The 13,078-nt window shown below is 40.9% G+C and overlaps 1 protein-coding gene across 1 annotated transcript in view; it reads left to right on the top strand.

Moving 5' to 3' along the window:
- F5 (coagulation factor V) overlaps positions 1-13,078 on the top strand; it is a 76,560-nt gene that overhangs the window by 50,451 nt on the left and 13,031 nt on the right. Inside the window, exons 14-20 of the mRNA XM_069545599.1 lie at positions 2,740-2,902; positions 3,645-3,881; positions 4,771-4,981; positions 7,779-7,958; positions 10,440-10,556; positions 11,439-11,510; positions 12,472-12,575. Coding sequence (XP_069401700.1) covers positions 2,740-2,902; positions 3,645-3,881; positions 4,771-4,981; positions 7,779-7,958; positions 10,440-10,556; positions 11,439-11,510; positions 12,472-12,575 — 1,084 coding nt within the window. The remainder of the gene's footprint in view (positions 1-2,739; positions 2,903-3,644; positions 3,882-4,770; positions 4,982-7,778; positions 7,959-10,439; positions 10,557-11,438; positions 11,511-12,471; positions 12,576-13,078) is intronic.

The raw sequence follows: 13,078 nt of genomic DNA, 5'->3' as shown, positions 1-13,078 counted from the left end.
GAATTCCCTAGGCAAGAATACTGGAGTGGGTTGCCATGCTCTCCTCCAAGGGATCTCCCTGACCCAGGAATTGAACTTGCATCTCTTATGTCTCCTACATTGACGAGCAGGTTCTTTACCACTAGTGCCACCTGGGAAGTCCAATAACTCCTTAATGAGGGCTTATTCTCTCCTAGGCATTGTGCTAAGCGCTGAGACGGTAAAAGAGAATATAAATGCAAGTGATTCCTGCTCTGATGGAACTTGTGTCTAGTTGGGCAGGTAGATATGAACCAAGCACTCATATAAATAAGTGTAAAAAAATTAACCATGATGAAGACCAATAAGGAAAGGTGATCAGTGGTGATATGAGAAGTGGGAAGTCTGACTGGAAAAGTGACATTTGAGTTGAGATCTGAAAATGAACAGAAAGTGGAGAGGGGAGAGCATTCTAGACAGAGAAAACAGCATGATGAAGGCCCTGGGGAAGGAGGAAGCCCTGAGACTAAAGGCCTTGGTAGCTGAAGCTCAAGATGAGGGTGTGTGCTAAGAAAGTGTTTGGCTAGCTCTGTAGAGATAAGATACTACTAGGCTTTGTGGGCCCTGGGAAGAATTTCGATGTTCTTCCAAGAGCAGTGAGAAACCGTCAAAAGTTTTAAGCCACTCCTAGTTGATTGGGATATTTGCAGTCTTTTTAACAAGCAGTTACACAAAGTGGGTCCCAAGATCTGCTTCAGCTCTAACATTTTAGGGTTCTAGCCACTTTTCAACCATAGAGTTGAAGGAGTTGATGCAATTTTGTAAGTGGACTGACTTACAACAGAGAGTTTTTAATGGATTGACATGCATTTTTTAAAGTTAGTTTTCATTTTAATTTTCTCAATTATGGAAAACCACATTGGACTGGGTTCTGTATTCTGGGATGACAAGACAGAGAAAGAAGAGAAAGGGGTACAAAAAGCAACTACAAATTCTTGGGTATAGCTGATGACATGGTAGCTGATGGCCATATTTATACTGTCTAAATATAGCTCATAGCTTTCACAAAAGCTAGCTGTTACCCTAATAAATTAAAATCAAAGTGCAACTAGAGTAAGTAAACACAACACATGATGTGATTCAGAGAAATTATTTCATTAATCTGGTGCCAGTTAACGTCTGGTGCCAGACATTTCCATATTAAAACTCTGAGTTTAAGAGACTTTCTCCTGTGACTTCCTATTTAACTGTAACACCCTTTACTATATGAGAATAAGTAGTTTATCTGGGGATTGCTAAGCAAGTTCCTGAGGGAGTAAGGTTTTCTAGAGTGTAAAGAGATGAAACCAGTTCCTTCAAAACCTCATGTGTGTCGCGGGGGAGAATCCCATGGACAGAGGAGCCTGGCCAGCCACAGTCCATCGGGTCACAAAGAGTCAGACGTGACTGAAACGACTTAGCACACACATTTATGTATGTTCTAGGGGGCTGTATACCATGCTTAGAGTCTGGAAGCATGGGATTACTAGTATAGCAAGACTAGAAAGTAGGCAGAATGGGATTCTCTAATAATGGCTTGTACTGTATAACAAATACTATGAGATTCATGGGTGAGCTTCTGGCCTGTTTCCCAGAGTCTTGGAGAAGGAAATGGCAACCCATTCCAGTATTTTTGTCTGGACAATCCCATGGACTGTAGCCTGTCAAGCTCCTCTATCCGGGGTCGCAAGAGTTGAATACAACTTAGCGACTAAACCACCCAGACTCTAGGGAAATTCAATATTCAGTAGGAAAATCTGATATGCTCTAGCCCCAGACTGAGCTGGTGAACCACATACAGAATGATGTGATCTAGCAAAAGCAAATGTGGGGAGAGTGGCTACTTTCAGAATATAAAACACCCACCCATCCAGTGGCCTTTACAGAGGTGACCCTCTAAATCAACTGACCATTATCATCTGCCTGTCCCAAACCCTGGCACTATTCCATTGCATGACTTTCTCTACTTTTAAAATTAAAATCTGCTATGTTGATATCTGATTATATTTGTCATTCATTAATTGGAGTTGTTGTTTAGTGACTAAGTTGTGCTTGACTCTTTGCGACCCCCATGGACTGTAGCCCTCCAAGCTCCTCTGTCCATGGGATTTTCCAGGCAAGAATATTGGAGTGGGTTGCCATTTCCTCCTCCAGGGGATCCTCCCAACCCAGGGATCCAGCCCCTTCTCCTGCACTGGCAGGCAGATTCTTTACTGCTGAGCCACCTGGGAAGCCTTATTCATTAATACATAAAATAAATATCTGCTTACTATTAGCCAGGTACCTTGCTAGGCACTGGAAATAAAAATTATAAGCAAGCTAAGCACAGTCCCTGATCTCACGGGGCTTTCACTCTAATGGTAGAGTCAGATTTTAATAGATAATCTCACAAATAAATAATATATAATTTACTATATATACTATAGAAACCCTATAAGAATACTACAGGGATTTACTATATATACTAGAGTAACTTTGTAGAAATTTAGGGAGTGTTAGAGAGAGATTTGATCCAGTCTAAAGGGTCATAGGAGAATATGCTTAGAAACAATATGTGAGATGGGAGCTAAATGATATTACTGGCTTATGATTTTAGTCACATATTTTAATTCATTTGTTCATTAAATATTTTCAAATATCTTGTTTATACTAGATGCTATGTTCAGAAACAGAGAATTTCCTCAATTCTTTGAATGGTCTTTAATTTGTTCTTTTAAACAAACGCTATTACTTTCATTTCAGTGAAGACACTGATGATGTTCCAGAGCACACCGTATTCAAGAAAGTAGTTTTCCGAAAGTACCTTGATAGCACTTTTACCAAACTTGATCCTCAGGGGGAGTATGAAGAACATCTTGGCATACTTGGTCCAGTCATTAGAGCTGAAGTGGATGATGTTATACAAGTAAGTTATCTTTCGAGCATTGATAAGATCATCAGAGGAATTTCCACAAGCACCAGAGGGCTGTAGAGATGGAAATGGCAAGAAAGCTGTAGGTGACTTATTTATTTTCTAAAATTAACAAATAACTACATTTCTTTTCAAGACTGCTTACCAACTCACTTTCCACTCTTCAAGAAAAAAAAAGAAATGATCTCACAAATTTATTTCTTCCCCTGCCAAGTTCCTGTTCATTCTATATAGGCCAATTCCATCTCTCTGAAGAAACTTTCTTTAATTCTCCCAAGCTCTCCTAAACATTCAACTGAATTGCTCCTCCCAGGCATTCCCACCAAATCCCATCCATACTTTGTTTACAGTACCTTTTGTCTCCATATTTTTAACTGGAATTCACATGTACATATCTCTTTACACCAGTAGCTTGAAATCTTATTGTGAGTAAAACCAAAGCCTCATTCATTTTCAGATCTGTAGCACCTATCTTTATCATTTCATTTGTAGATAATCTTTGAGCCTAAAAACAAACCTGTTTTGGCGTTTCTGGAGAAAACTACATGGGCCCTATCTCATTGGATGATTATAAAATTAGATTAAATAATACACAAAAATTACTTTGCAATTCTAAGCATTCAATATATCTTAGATTCAATTGAATAGCCATCCAGTTTAGCCCATGATGCTGACATTTGGGGGGTTGGGCTTTATTAAGCTTAAATACATTTGTGAATCATCCCTTTCTTTTTAGGTTCGTTTTAAAAATTTAGCATCCAGACCATATTCTCTTCATGCCCATGGGCTTTCCTATGAAAAATCATCAGAAGGAAAGACTTATGAAGATGACTCTCCTGAATGGTTTAAGGAAGACAATGCTATTCAGCCCAATAGCACTTATACCTATGTATGGCACGCCACTACACGATCCGGGCCAGAAAACCCTGGATCTGCCTGTCGGGCTTGGGCCTACTACTCAGCAGTGAACCCAGTAAGCATAGCCACTGAAAATTTTTGTCGTTCCCCTACGTTGAGTCCATCAAATGAAATGTCACGATTTCCTAGTAAATATCTGTCCTGCTTTACATGAGGCATGTTTAAGGATCAGGGTCCACAGTCAACTGGTGCCAAAACCAGGGACTCTCCATGCAGATCTTCAGAAGACAGTGAGAAGCATTTGTTCAATGGAAAGGAGGAAGGATTACTTGAATGGTTAGCCCCAGTTAGAGTGACTGCTTTACAGAGGAAGATGTTTATCTGCAATTTCCTTGAACAAGCTTTCCTTGAGAAAGCTATCTCCTGTTCTTTCTTTTTTTAAAATAAAAGAACTATAAATTCAAGATTCCTCCATTTTGATGGTGGTAGAGACAGCATAGACTTAGATTTCAATTTCTATCCTATCACTTACTGTGTAGCCCTAGGAAAGTTACTTGATCTCTCTCAGCCACTGTTCCCAGAGTTAAAAAGGAGGCAACCGTACATAGCACGTAGAGTAGGCACTTGGTAATATTTGTTCAATCAATCAATGAATTTATTTTTTACCATATAGCATTGTTGTCAGAATTAAATAAGATACTACAGGGGAAATATTTAACCTAACAGATACTCAATAAATAGTATTTATAATAGTATCCCTATCATTATCGTCACCATAGTTATCATTACTACCATGTTGCAATAAGGGATTAATCAGAGCAAGGCAATATGAGCATCACAGAATGAAGACAATAAATATCCAGGTTTATTAAGCTATAATTCATTTACAATCTTCCAGAGCCTCTGAGAAGGTCTCCTTTTCAATAGGATCCGTGACTGTCAGAAGAGCAAAGAAAATCGAGAGAAACCGTGAATGTGCGCTGTCTGCTCTTACTGTCTTCCAGGAAAAAGATATCCATTCAGGCTTGATAGGGCCTCTTCTGATCTGCCGGAAAGGGACACTTCATAAGGAGACCAACATGCCTGTGGACATGAGAGAATTCGTCCTACTTTTTATGGTCTTTGATGAAAAGAAGAGCTGGTATTACGACAAGAAGCCCACAAGGTCTTGGAGACACGCATCCTCAGAAGTCAAAAACTCCCATGAGTTTCATGGTATTTTCCTCTGACTTTGATCTCATCTCTGAACCACCTTACTGGGTGACAGTGATTCCTGCCCACAGGTCTTCTCAAAATCAGATATAAGATGCTTCTGTGGAAACAGGAGCTCTAACTAAAACCAGATCCTTAAATGTCTACGAGGCTGATGTCACCTGCCAGGTGACAGTGTAGGTGAAAGAGAGCAGACAAAATCTGAAAGATAGCACACAACGCTGCTGCAAAACAAACCCAAACCAAACAACAAAAAGTCACTGGGCTTCAGCTGGTAACATAAACGGGAAAGGAATTAGTATTGTTCTGCAATTAAACAGTTAATAAATCTGTTTCTTGATCTCTAAGGGATCAGTTATTTATGTAGAAGTGATTGCCCACACATACTTCCAAAATAAGAATGACTGTCATATTTGCAACTCTCAGCAGTTCACAGGTGGAACTCAAAGAATATGAGAAGAAAGTGATTTAGGAAACTAGGAAGAGTGCCAAGACAGCATTTGGGTGGGAAAAGAGGGAAAAGTATATTTACTCTGAAATCCATTTGGGAATTTAGTCAGTAAATTGGCAGTGGAATTACAGTTTTAGGGAAAGGCAGAATTTAGGATATGGTGAACAACGATATCCTAAGTAATTAGGATTTAGAAATCCTAAATTTCTAAAGAATTTAGGAATTAGAAAACAAATGAAGATCCTGTTTTCAGAGTTTGATGAATAGAGGTGACTGCTATGAGATTTCTGATCAGGAAGGTCCTGTGCTTTGGGTGATGGGTCAGTCATTCAATGTAATAGGAAAGAAGAAAGTTGCTATTGCTTCAAGAATTAAAAAAAAAAAAAAGACATTATAAGCAATATTCAATTCACTGCCACCTCTCCCAGCCAGTCATCAAGGCTAAGTTGGTCTATGCTCCCTCTCCCACCCCATTTACCTACTTAGGCTACCCCTTTTTAGCTTATTTTTCCTAATTAAACTTCTACAATTGTAGAATTCAATCTGATCTCACCTGTAAGAAAACAATATGATTTACAATCTGCTCCAAAACCCCACCCTCTGGACTCTGCTTGTCACACAAGTTTAAAAAATTCTATTATGCAGTCTAGAATAGAGTCGATTGAGAGCTGACCAAGAGACTCCAGGCAGAGCTTTCTTTTCTCTTCTCCTACCATCTCTAGGCCTTTCAGCCCAAGGTGCTTGGTCTCAAGGTAGGAAGCGCATCCTCTGAAAACCTCTCAACCCAGTGGGAAAGCACAGACTGCAGAAGCAGGCAGGCTGTCTCGCGGTTATGTCCTTTACCTGCTGAGTACCCTCGAGGCCCTGCTTCCTGATTATTCAAGGAAAGACTAAAATGCATCCTGTTTAATTTTAGTTTTAAATGTAATGTCATCTAAATTGCTGTAATTTGGTAATCTTCCACTGTCGAACTTATCAGGGTATTTGATAAGCAGACCACCTATGCCTGGCCTCTGCAGTATGCACTAAGTAACTATGTGCTGAATTAATAAACGAATGAATGAACTCTATCACTCAGCTAAATTCAGCACCTGTTTATTGAGCACTTGATACTTTGAGCATCTTTTCTTCTCTATCCTAATGTAATGGTTTGACCTAATAACTGCTGGAGATAACCTTTATTTTTAGGAGATCTATTCACTGAAACTAAGATGAGGAGGTGAGGCTGATGTCATGAGGATGTAGACAGGTGCTCTCATACCTGATATAATTTTAAGGGGGCCAAAATGATCTCAACTCTTCTCCCTCCAAAAATTCATTTGCTTGGTTCCTGAAATTCCACAATAGTTCCTTTAACTTTAGAAGAATAAACAACAACAGCTATCACCACCAGCAAAACTTCCCTCACTTCAGTCCCAATTAAGTGCAAGGTGGCTCTAAGCTTTATCATTAAAATTTTATATGCATTCTTTATTAAGATGACCAGGTTTATCAGATGCTTGAAAACATACACACTTCAGTTAGGGGAGAGTTGATAAAGTCTGAGAACCCTGGACATCCCAGCTGGGAAAGGGGCAGAGAAGCACGCAGACAAATGAGAGGATAAACATGAATCTCTAAGGTTGGTGGGTCCAACAGAGATAAAGCGCAGCTTCCTAACTTTGCCTGGAACTCTTTCTGAATTTCGGAGGCCTTAGGGCGATACACTGCATATCCCCTTACTTACCTTCTTTTCTCTAAAGACTAGAGTTCACTTATCTGCCCAAATTAGTCCTTCTCTTTTTAAGTAGCCCAGGGGAATTCATATTATAAATGTAAAGAATAAATGGATAAAGCACAGAACAGGAAACATGTAAATTTGAGGAAAAGAGTGATCAGCTGCTTTGAAAGGGGACTCACCCACACTTCTGCCTCAGGCTGGTGTGGGGAGGAGTGGTTCTGTTTCAGTCTCTCACTGATATTAGGAACTGTGGGAGGTCCCTTACCACGCCTGGGCAGGGTTGGGGGGTGGGTAGGCATGCGACTAGGAGGTCCCTTACCACGCCTGGGCAGGGTTGGGGGGGTGGGTAGGCATGCGACTAGGAGGTCCCTTAACCATGCCTGGGCAGGGTTGGGGGGTGGGTAGGCATGCGACTAGGAGGTCCCTTAACCATGCCTGGGCAGGGTTGGGGGGTGGGTAGGCATGCGACTAGGAGGTCCCTTAACCATGCCTGGGCAGGGTTGGGGGGGTGGGTAGGCATGCGACTAATAAAGAAGATGGGTGGTGAGTGGAAGGCCCTATATTTCCTTACCAGCCTCTCTCCTGGTAGACACAGATTTCCAATTGACTGCAACTTTCTGTCCTTTCAGCCATCAATGGGATGATCTACAACTTGCCTGGCCTGAGAATGTACGAGCAAGAGTGGGTGAGGCTGCACCTGCTGAACTTAGGCGGCTCCCGAGACATTCACGTGGTTCACTTTCATGGCCAGACCTTGCTAGAAAACGGCACTCAACAGCACCAGTTAGGGGTTTGGCCCCTTATGCCTGGTAAAATTCTTGGCAATGGAAAAAGCTCCCAGTAACAAATGGCGAGGCTGTAACTTAGCATCTGTAACTCTCTCCCATTCCCTCTTTGTGCATCTCCTTCCAAAGCAGTCATGCATGGGCTCTGACATGGATCCTGGGCAAAGCTATAGTCCAAAACTGCATGCACAGTACAGAAGACTCAGCCAGTGTCTGCGCTGTTCGCAGCACAGCGCAGACTAAATCTCCAGACCAGCTTGGTTCTACAGAGATGCTGGGTCTAGTGCAGGTTCTCCCAAGCTATTATGTGTCAAGCAGGCCAGGTCTTAAGCAGATTACAAAATGAATCCCACAAGGATCAGGCATCTAAAACATTCTGTTGGGCAGAAATCAGAGACTAACCAGGATTTCAGTGTTCTTGAATTCTACTCCTTAGTCTTATCACTCTGATATCTTTGGGCTGTCAAAATCTGAATCTTAAACTGACTTATGAAGTGAAGAATATATTTTTAAATGATTATAAAAGCCAAAGAAAAATTAGTATTTAAATCTTTTCATATGCAAAATAATGACTAGGTTTAAACAAACTACAACCATCAAAAATGATTTTTGTTTCTTAGTGAATTGCTTGTAGGTGTGTATTGATTGTAGCTGTGTGAGTAGGAGTGTGTTTGATGCCATTGATCCTCAAACTGTAGTAGGCATAATAAAAACTTACAAAGCTGGTTAAAATGCAGATGCTTTGATCTGGTGAAACTTGGGCAGGAGCCCAGCAGTCTGCATTTTTAATAAGCAGCCTACCTTCCACAAATGGTATCTGAGAAGCTAGTCAAGGCAATTCCTTGATAGGATTTTGAGTGGGGAAGTTGCTGTGTGAATCAGCCTCAGAAGTAGGCACACAAGTCCAAACAGGCCCGATGTGGTTAAGGATGGGGGAAGAGAGACTCCCCAGGTGGCGCAAGGGGTAAAGAACCCGCCTACCAATGCAGGATAAATGGGTTTGATCCCTGGGTTGGGAAGATCCCCTGGAGGAGGGCATGGCAACCCACTCCAGTATTCTTTCCTAGAGAATTCCATGACAGAGGAGCCTTGTGCGCTACAGTCCATGGGGTCATAAAAGAACTGGACAAAACTGAGCGACTAAAATTGGAGAAGGAAATGGCAACCCACTCCAGTGTTCTTGCCCGGAGAATCCCAGGGACGGGGGAGCCTGGCGGGCTGCTGTCTATGGGGTTGCATGGAGTCGGACACGACTCAAGAGACTTAGCAGCAGCAGCAGGAGAGCGACTAAAACAACAACGAATCACACACGGAGTAAGCTGGAGCCTCCCAGCAGGAGGTTCCTTGAAACTTCTGCCTATCTGGGGCTGCGCACAGACTCAGAAGGGTTGAACACGTGAAACAAGTGCTGACCAAATCTGCTGAACAAACAAAAATAATTACAGTGTATGTAGTTTTTTGTGTTTGGAATAAGGAATGTACTTATTGCTGGCATACACCCTGGAAAATGGGATTGTCCTGCTGCTAAGGGTCATTAGCAAACTCAGGCCCTTCAGCATTTAGTTTGACACACCCCAATAGGATACTACAGAAAGAAAGACTGAAGCGACTTAGCACTCTCGCACACAGGGGAAAAGGGGATTCTGTTTGCAACACACCAGTTTCTCATTAACAAAGCTATCAGAAGCCACTCTATTAAAATCAGGGACAGAAAAGGTTAGGTCAGGCTCACCCCTAACTTCTCACCAAGTATTACCAGATCAGTTATCCCTTCCACAAGCCTGGGAGAAGTGGGTCAGGGAACTGGCCCACTTAAATCTTCACACCTAACACCTGCATTAGAGAGTAGAAGGCTGGAGATCTCTTTTTAGTGTGTCTGAGGAGGAGGGCCATCAGCTACTACTTTTTATTCACAATCTAGGAAATGGTCACAAATCATAGTCGATAGAATATAAGTATTAACTGGTGGTAGGAAATGTTAAATACCAGAATGAATAATCAGAGGTTTCAGAAATTTCATTCTTTCAGTGCTTTTCTGAAACAATGTTTGTACACCTCTATCTAAAATGTAAACTTCATACAAAAAATGAAACATGAGGGAAGGATGTTTTATTTTTATTTTCTCACATGAAAAAGAAAAACTAGAAAAATGAAGAGAAGGAAACATGTACAATATTTGTGAGGCCCAATGACTATCATTCAAGGTTGCTTTGATAAGCTGCATTATGTATGGGTTAACTTGTAACATGATATTTAGATAAATGAAAAATTTCTTTTTGTAAGGGGTATTGGAGATTTTTTAAGGTCCCAGGGCAATTTGTTTTTAGTGAGTGTGTGTGTGTTGTTGTTTGTTTTGATACGCCTGTAATATTGTCTAAAGAGAAACGGCTAACTCAAGTTATATTCTAAATCACTTGCTATGCAGAGATTTTAGGATTCTTTGATAGGAGTCAACCAGTGTTAGCCTGTTAATCTTTGGGTATGCAATGTTGCCTTTTATTTTAGGTTCATTTAAAACTCTTGAAATGAAGGCATCAAAACCTGGCTGGTGGCTCCTAGACACAGAAGTTGGAGAAATTCAGAGAGCAGGAATGCAGACACCATTTCTCATCGTAGACAGAGGTATCATCTAAGAGCCACATTATTTTTTTGTTTTAGCAGAAGAGTACCTGTTCCTAGAATATCACCAAGTTTTAGGTTGGAAATATTCAACTCTGAGAACTCTGACATAACAGAGGCATGATCTGTAGCAGTAATTGCTTTTATTCTGACAGTCTGACTATACTGCAAACATCAGTCCGCCAGGAATCTTAAACTAAATGGTTCAAACCAAAGGCATTCCTCTCATTTGCTGAAGCGAAATAAAGCATCCTCCTTTGTGATTCGTGAACCATGGGAAAGCACATGTGAGAAATTCTCCAGACTTCTAGAGTAGAGGAAGGGAAAGATACCAGGAATTTAGCTATGACCAAGATAGTCACTGAACTTGGCATTTTGGTATTCAAGAAACACAGTTTCTATCTGTCCATCCACTAATCCAGCCAGCCAGCTAGCCAGCACTTATTAAGCACCTGTTGAGTACCAAGCACTGTGTCAATATCCAAATAGCTCAGTGGCTAGCATTCCCTTCTTTGTTCAGGACATAAATAACATTGTAACTTTCAGGTCAATTTTTGAGAACACAGTCTTATGAAGGGTAGTACTTAATATTGTAAAATGGCTTATTTTAAGATACAAAAAGATGGAAAATCAATTTAAAAACTATTTGCACTTCCGGATAAGTTGTTTTCCACTAAGGTGTCATTAATTTTCATTTCTATTAAATATCAGTCTTGCCAGTGAGTTTATGATTTTATGATCAGACATATTTAAGTCGGCTGCCACACAGATAGGTGAAAACAAACTAATTACTGACCCAGAAGAGGTATATCTTTAGCCATGGAGATTTTACTTTGTTATATGTGCTTTCTAAGCAAAGTTTATTCATTGTTCTATTTCTTGTAGAATGTAAGATGCCAATGGGACTAAGCACTGGCCTGATAGCTGACTCACAGATCCAGGCTTCTGAGTTTTGGGGTAAGTAGTAGCGTCATAGCCTGTGAAAGGGACCTCCTACAGCTGTGCTGTATATAGCCTGCAAAACCATATGTGATGACCCTTCCTCCATGGGTCATTGCTCCCCTCAAGGCTTTTTTCTACCACATTTTGATAGTAAGAGAGCAGTAAAATATCTAATTACTGACCCCCCAGAGATAAAATCTCTAGCCATGGAACTTTACTTTGTTATGTGTATTTTCTAAGCAGCATTTACTCATCACTGATTTTTTTATAGACTATAAAGGTGTCAATGAGACTAAACTGTGTAATATTCCAGCCAGAACCACAGGGTCTTACAGGCGACATAATATAGTTCCCATTAATAGACCTCTTTGCTGTATCAACCATTCATCTATTCAAGAAATTTTTTGTTCACCCACTGTGCATCACAAACTCCTCAATTTCCTCTCTGTGCCTTCAAACTCTTGCCAAGATCAAGAGGTCAAATGTAAAGGATCATGCATGTGTACAAGCTAAGGCTGTTCAGTCATGTTCGACTCTTTGTGACCCTATGCACTGTAGCCCTCTCTCTGTCCATGGGATTCTCCATGGACTGGAGAATACTGGAGTAGGTTGCCATTTCCTCCTCCAGGGGGAAAGGATCGCGAGGCTCCCATAAATCTGCCCCATATCTTTCTGTTAGACAGGCACACTCAGCAGAAACCACATGAGCATAACTGAGAAAAAATAAACATGACCTATATTCAAGAAAAGGGGGTGGGTGGTGGTTGACAGCTGTCCAAGCACAGGCCTGAAACCAAGATTTCATCATCAGGGACTGACTTAGTAGCTGAGGCCTGTTTCCATTGCCTGGTTTCCTAACTAAAACAGACGTTCCTTTAGAAATCTGATTTTCCACTGGGACTAAATTCACTTGAGAAATTGCTAGTTGGATGTTCATTTTAATTCTGAATAAATTATTTTCTTCCTTTGTATTTAGGTTATTGGGAACCCAAATTAGCAAGATTAAACAATGGTGGATCATACAATGCTTGGATTGCAGAAAAACTTTCAACAGAATTTAACCCTCAACCTTGGATCCAGGTATGTCTTACTAACCTGATAATGCATGCATGCTCAGTCATGTCCAACTCTTTGCAACCCCATGGACTGTAGCCCACCAGGCTCCTCTGTCCGTGGGATTCTCCAGGCAAGAATACTGGAGTGGTTTGCCATTTCCTCCTCTAGGGGTCTTCCCAACCCAGGGATTGAACCTCTGGCTCCTGCCTTGCCTGAGCCACCTGGGAAGCCCCAACCTGATAATAGTTACTACTATTGTAATAATAAAAATGACAGTGGTTTAATAATTTCTTCTTGTTGTTCTTGCAATGCTATTAGGGGAAATGGCAATTACTAGGTGCTAGGCAGCATTCTAAGTACTTTACATACTCAAAACCTGTGACGTTAGTTCTAGCAATATCCAGTTTTATAGATTAAAAAAACTAAGATATGGAGGGATTAACTAACTTCCCAATGTCACACACAACTAATTTCTGGTTGAGTTTGGGTTCAAATTCAGGTATCCTGTGTTCAAATATGGATTGCAC

The sequence above is a fragment of the Ovis canadensis genome, chromosome 12, assembly GCF_042477335.2.
Source record: "Ovis canadensis isolate MfBH-ARS-UI-01 breed Bighorn chromosome 12, ARS-UI_OviCan_v2, whole genome shotgun sequence".
NCBI lineage: Eukaryota > Metazoa > Chordata > Mammalia > Artiodactyla > Bovidae > Ovis > Ovis canadensis.
This window is presented reverse-complemented; position numbering and strand designations above follow the sequence as displayed.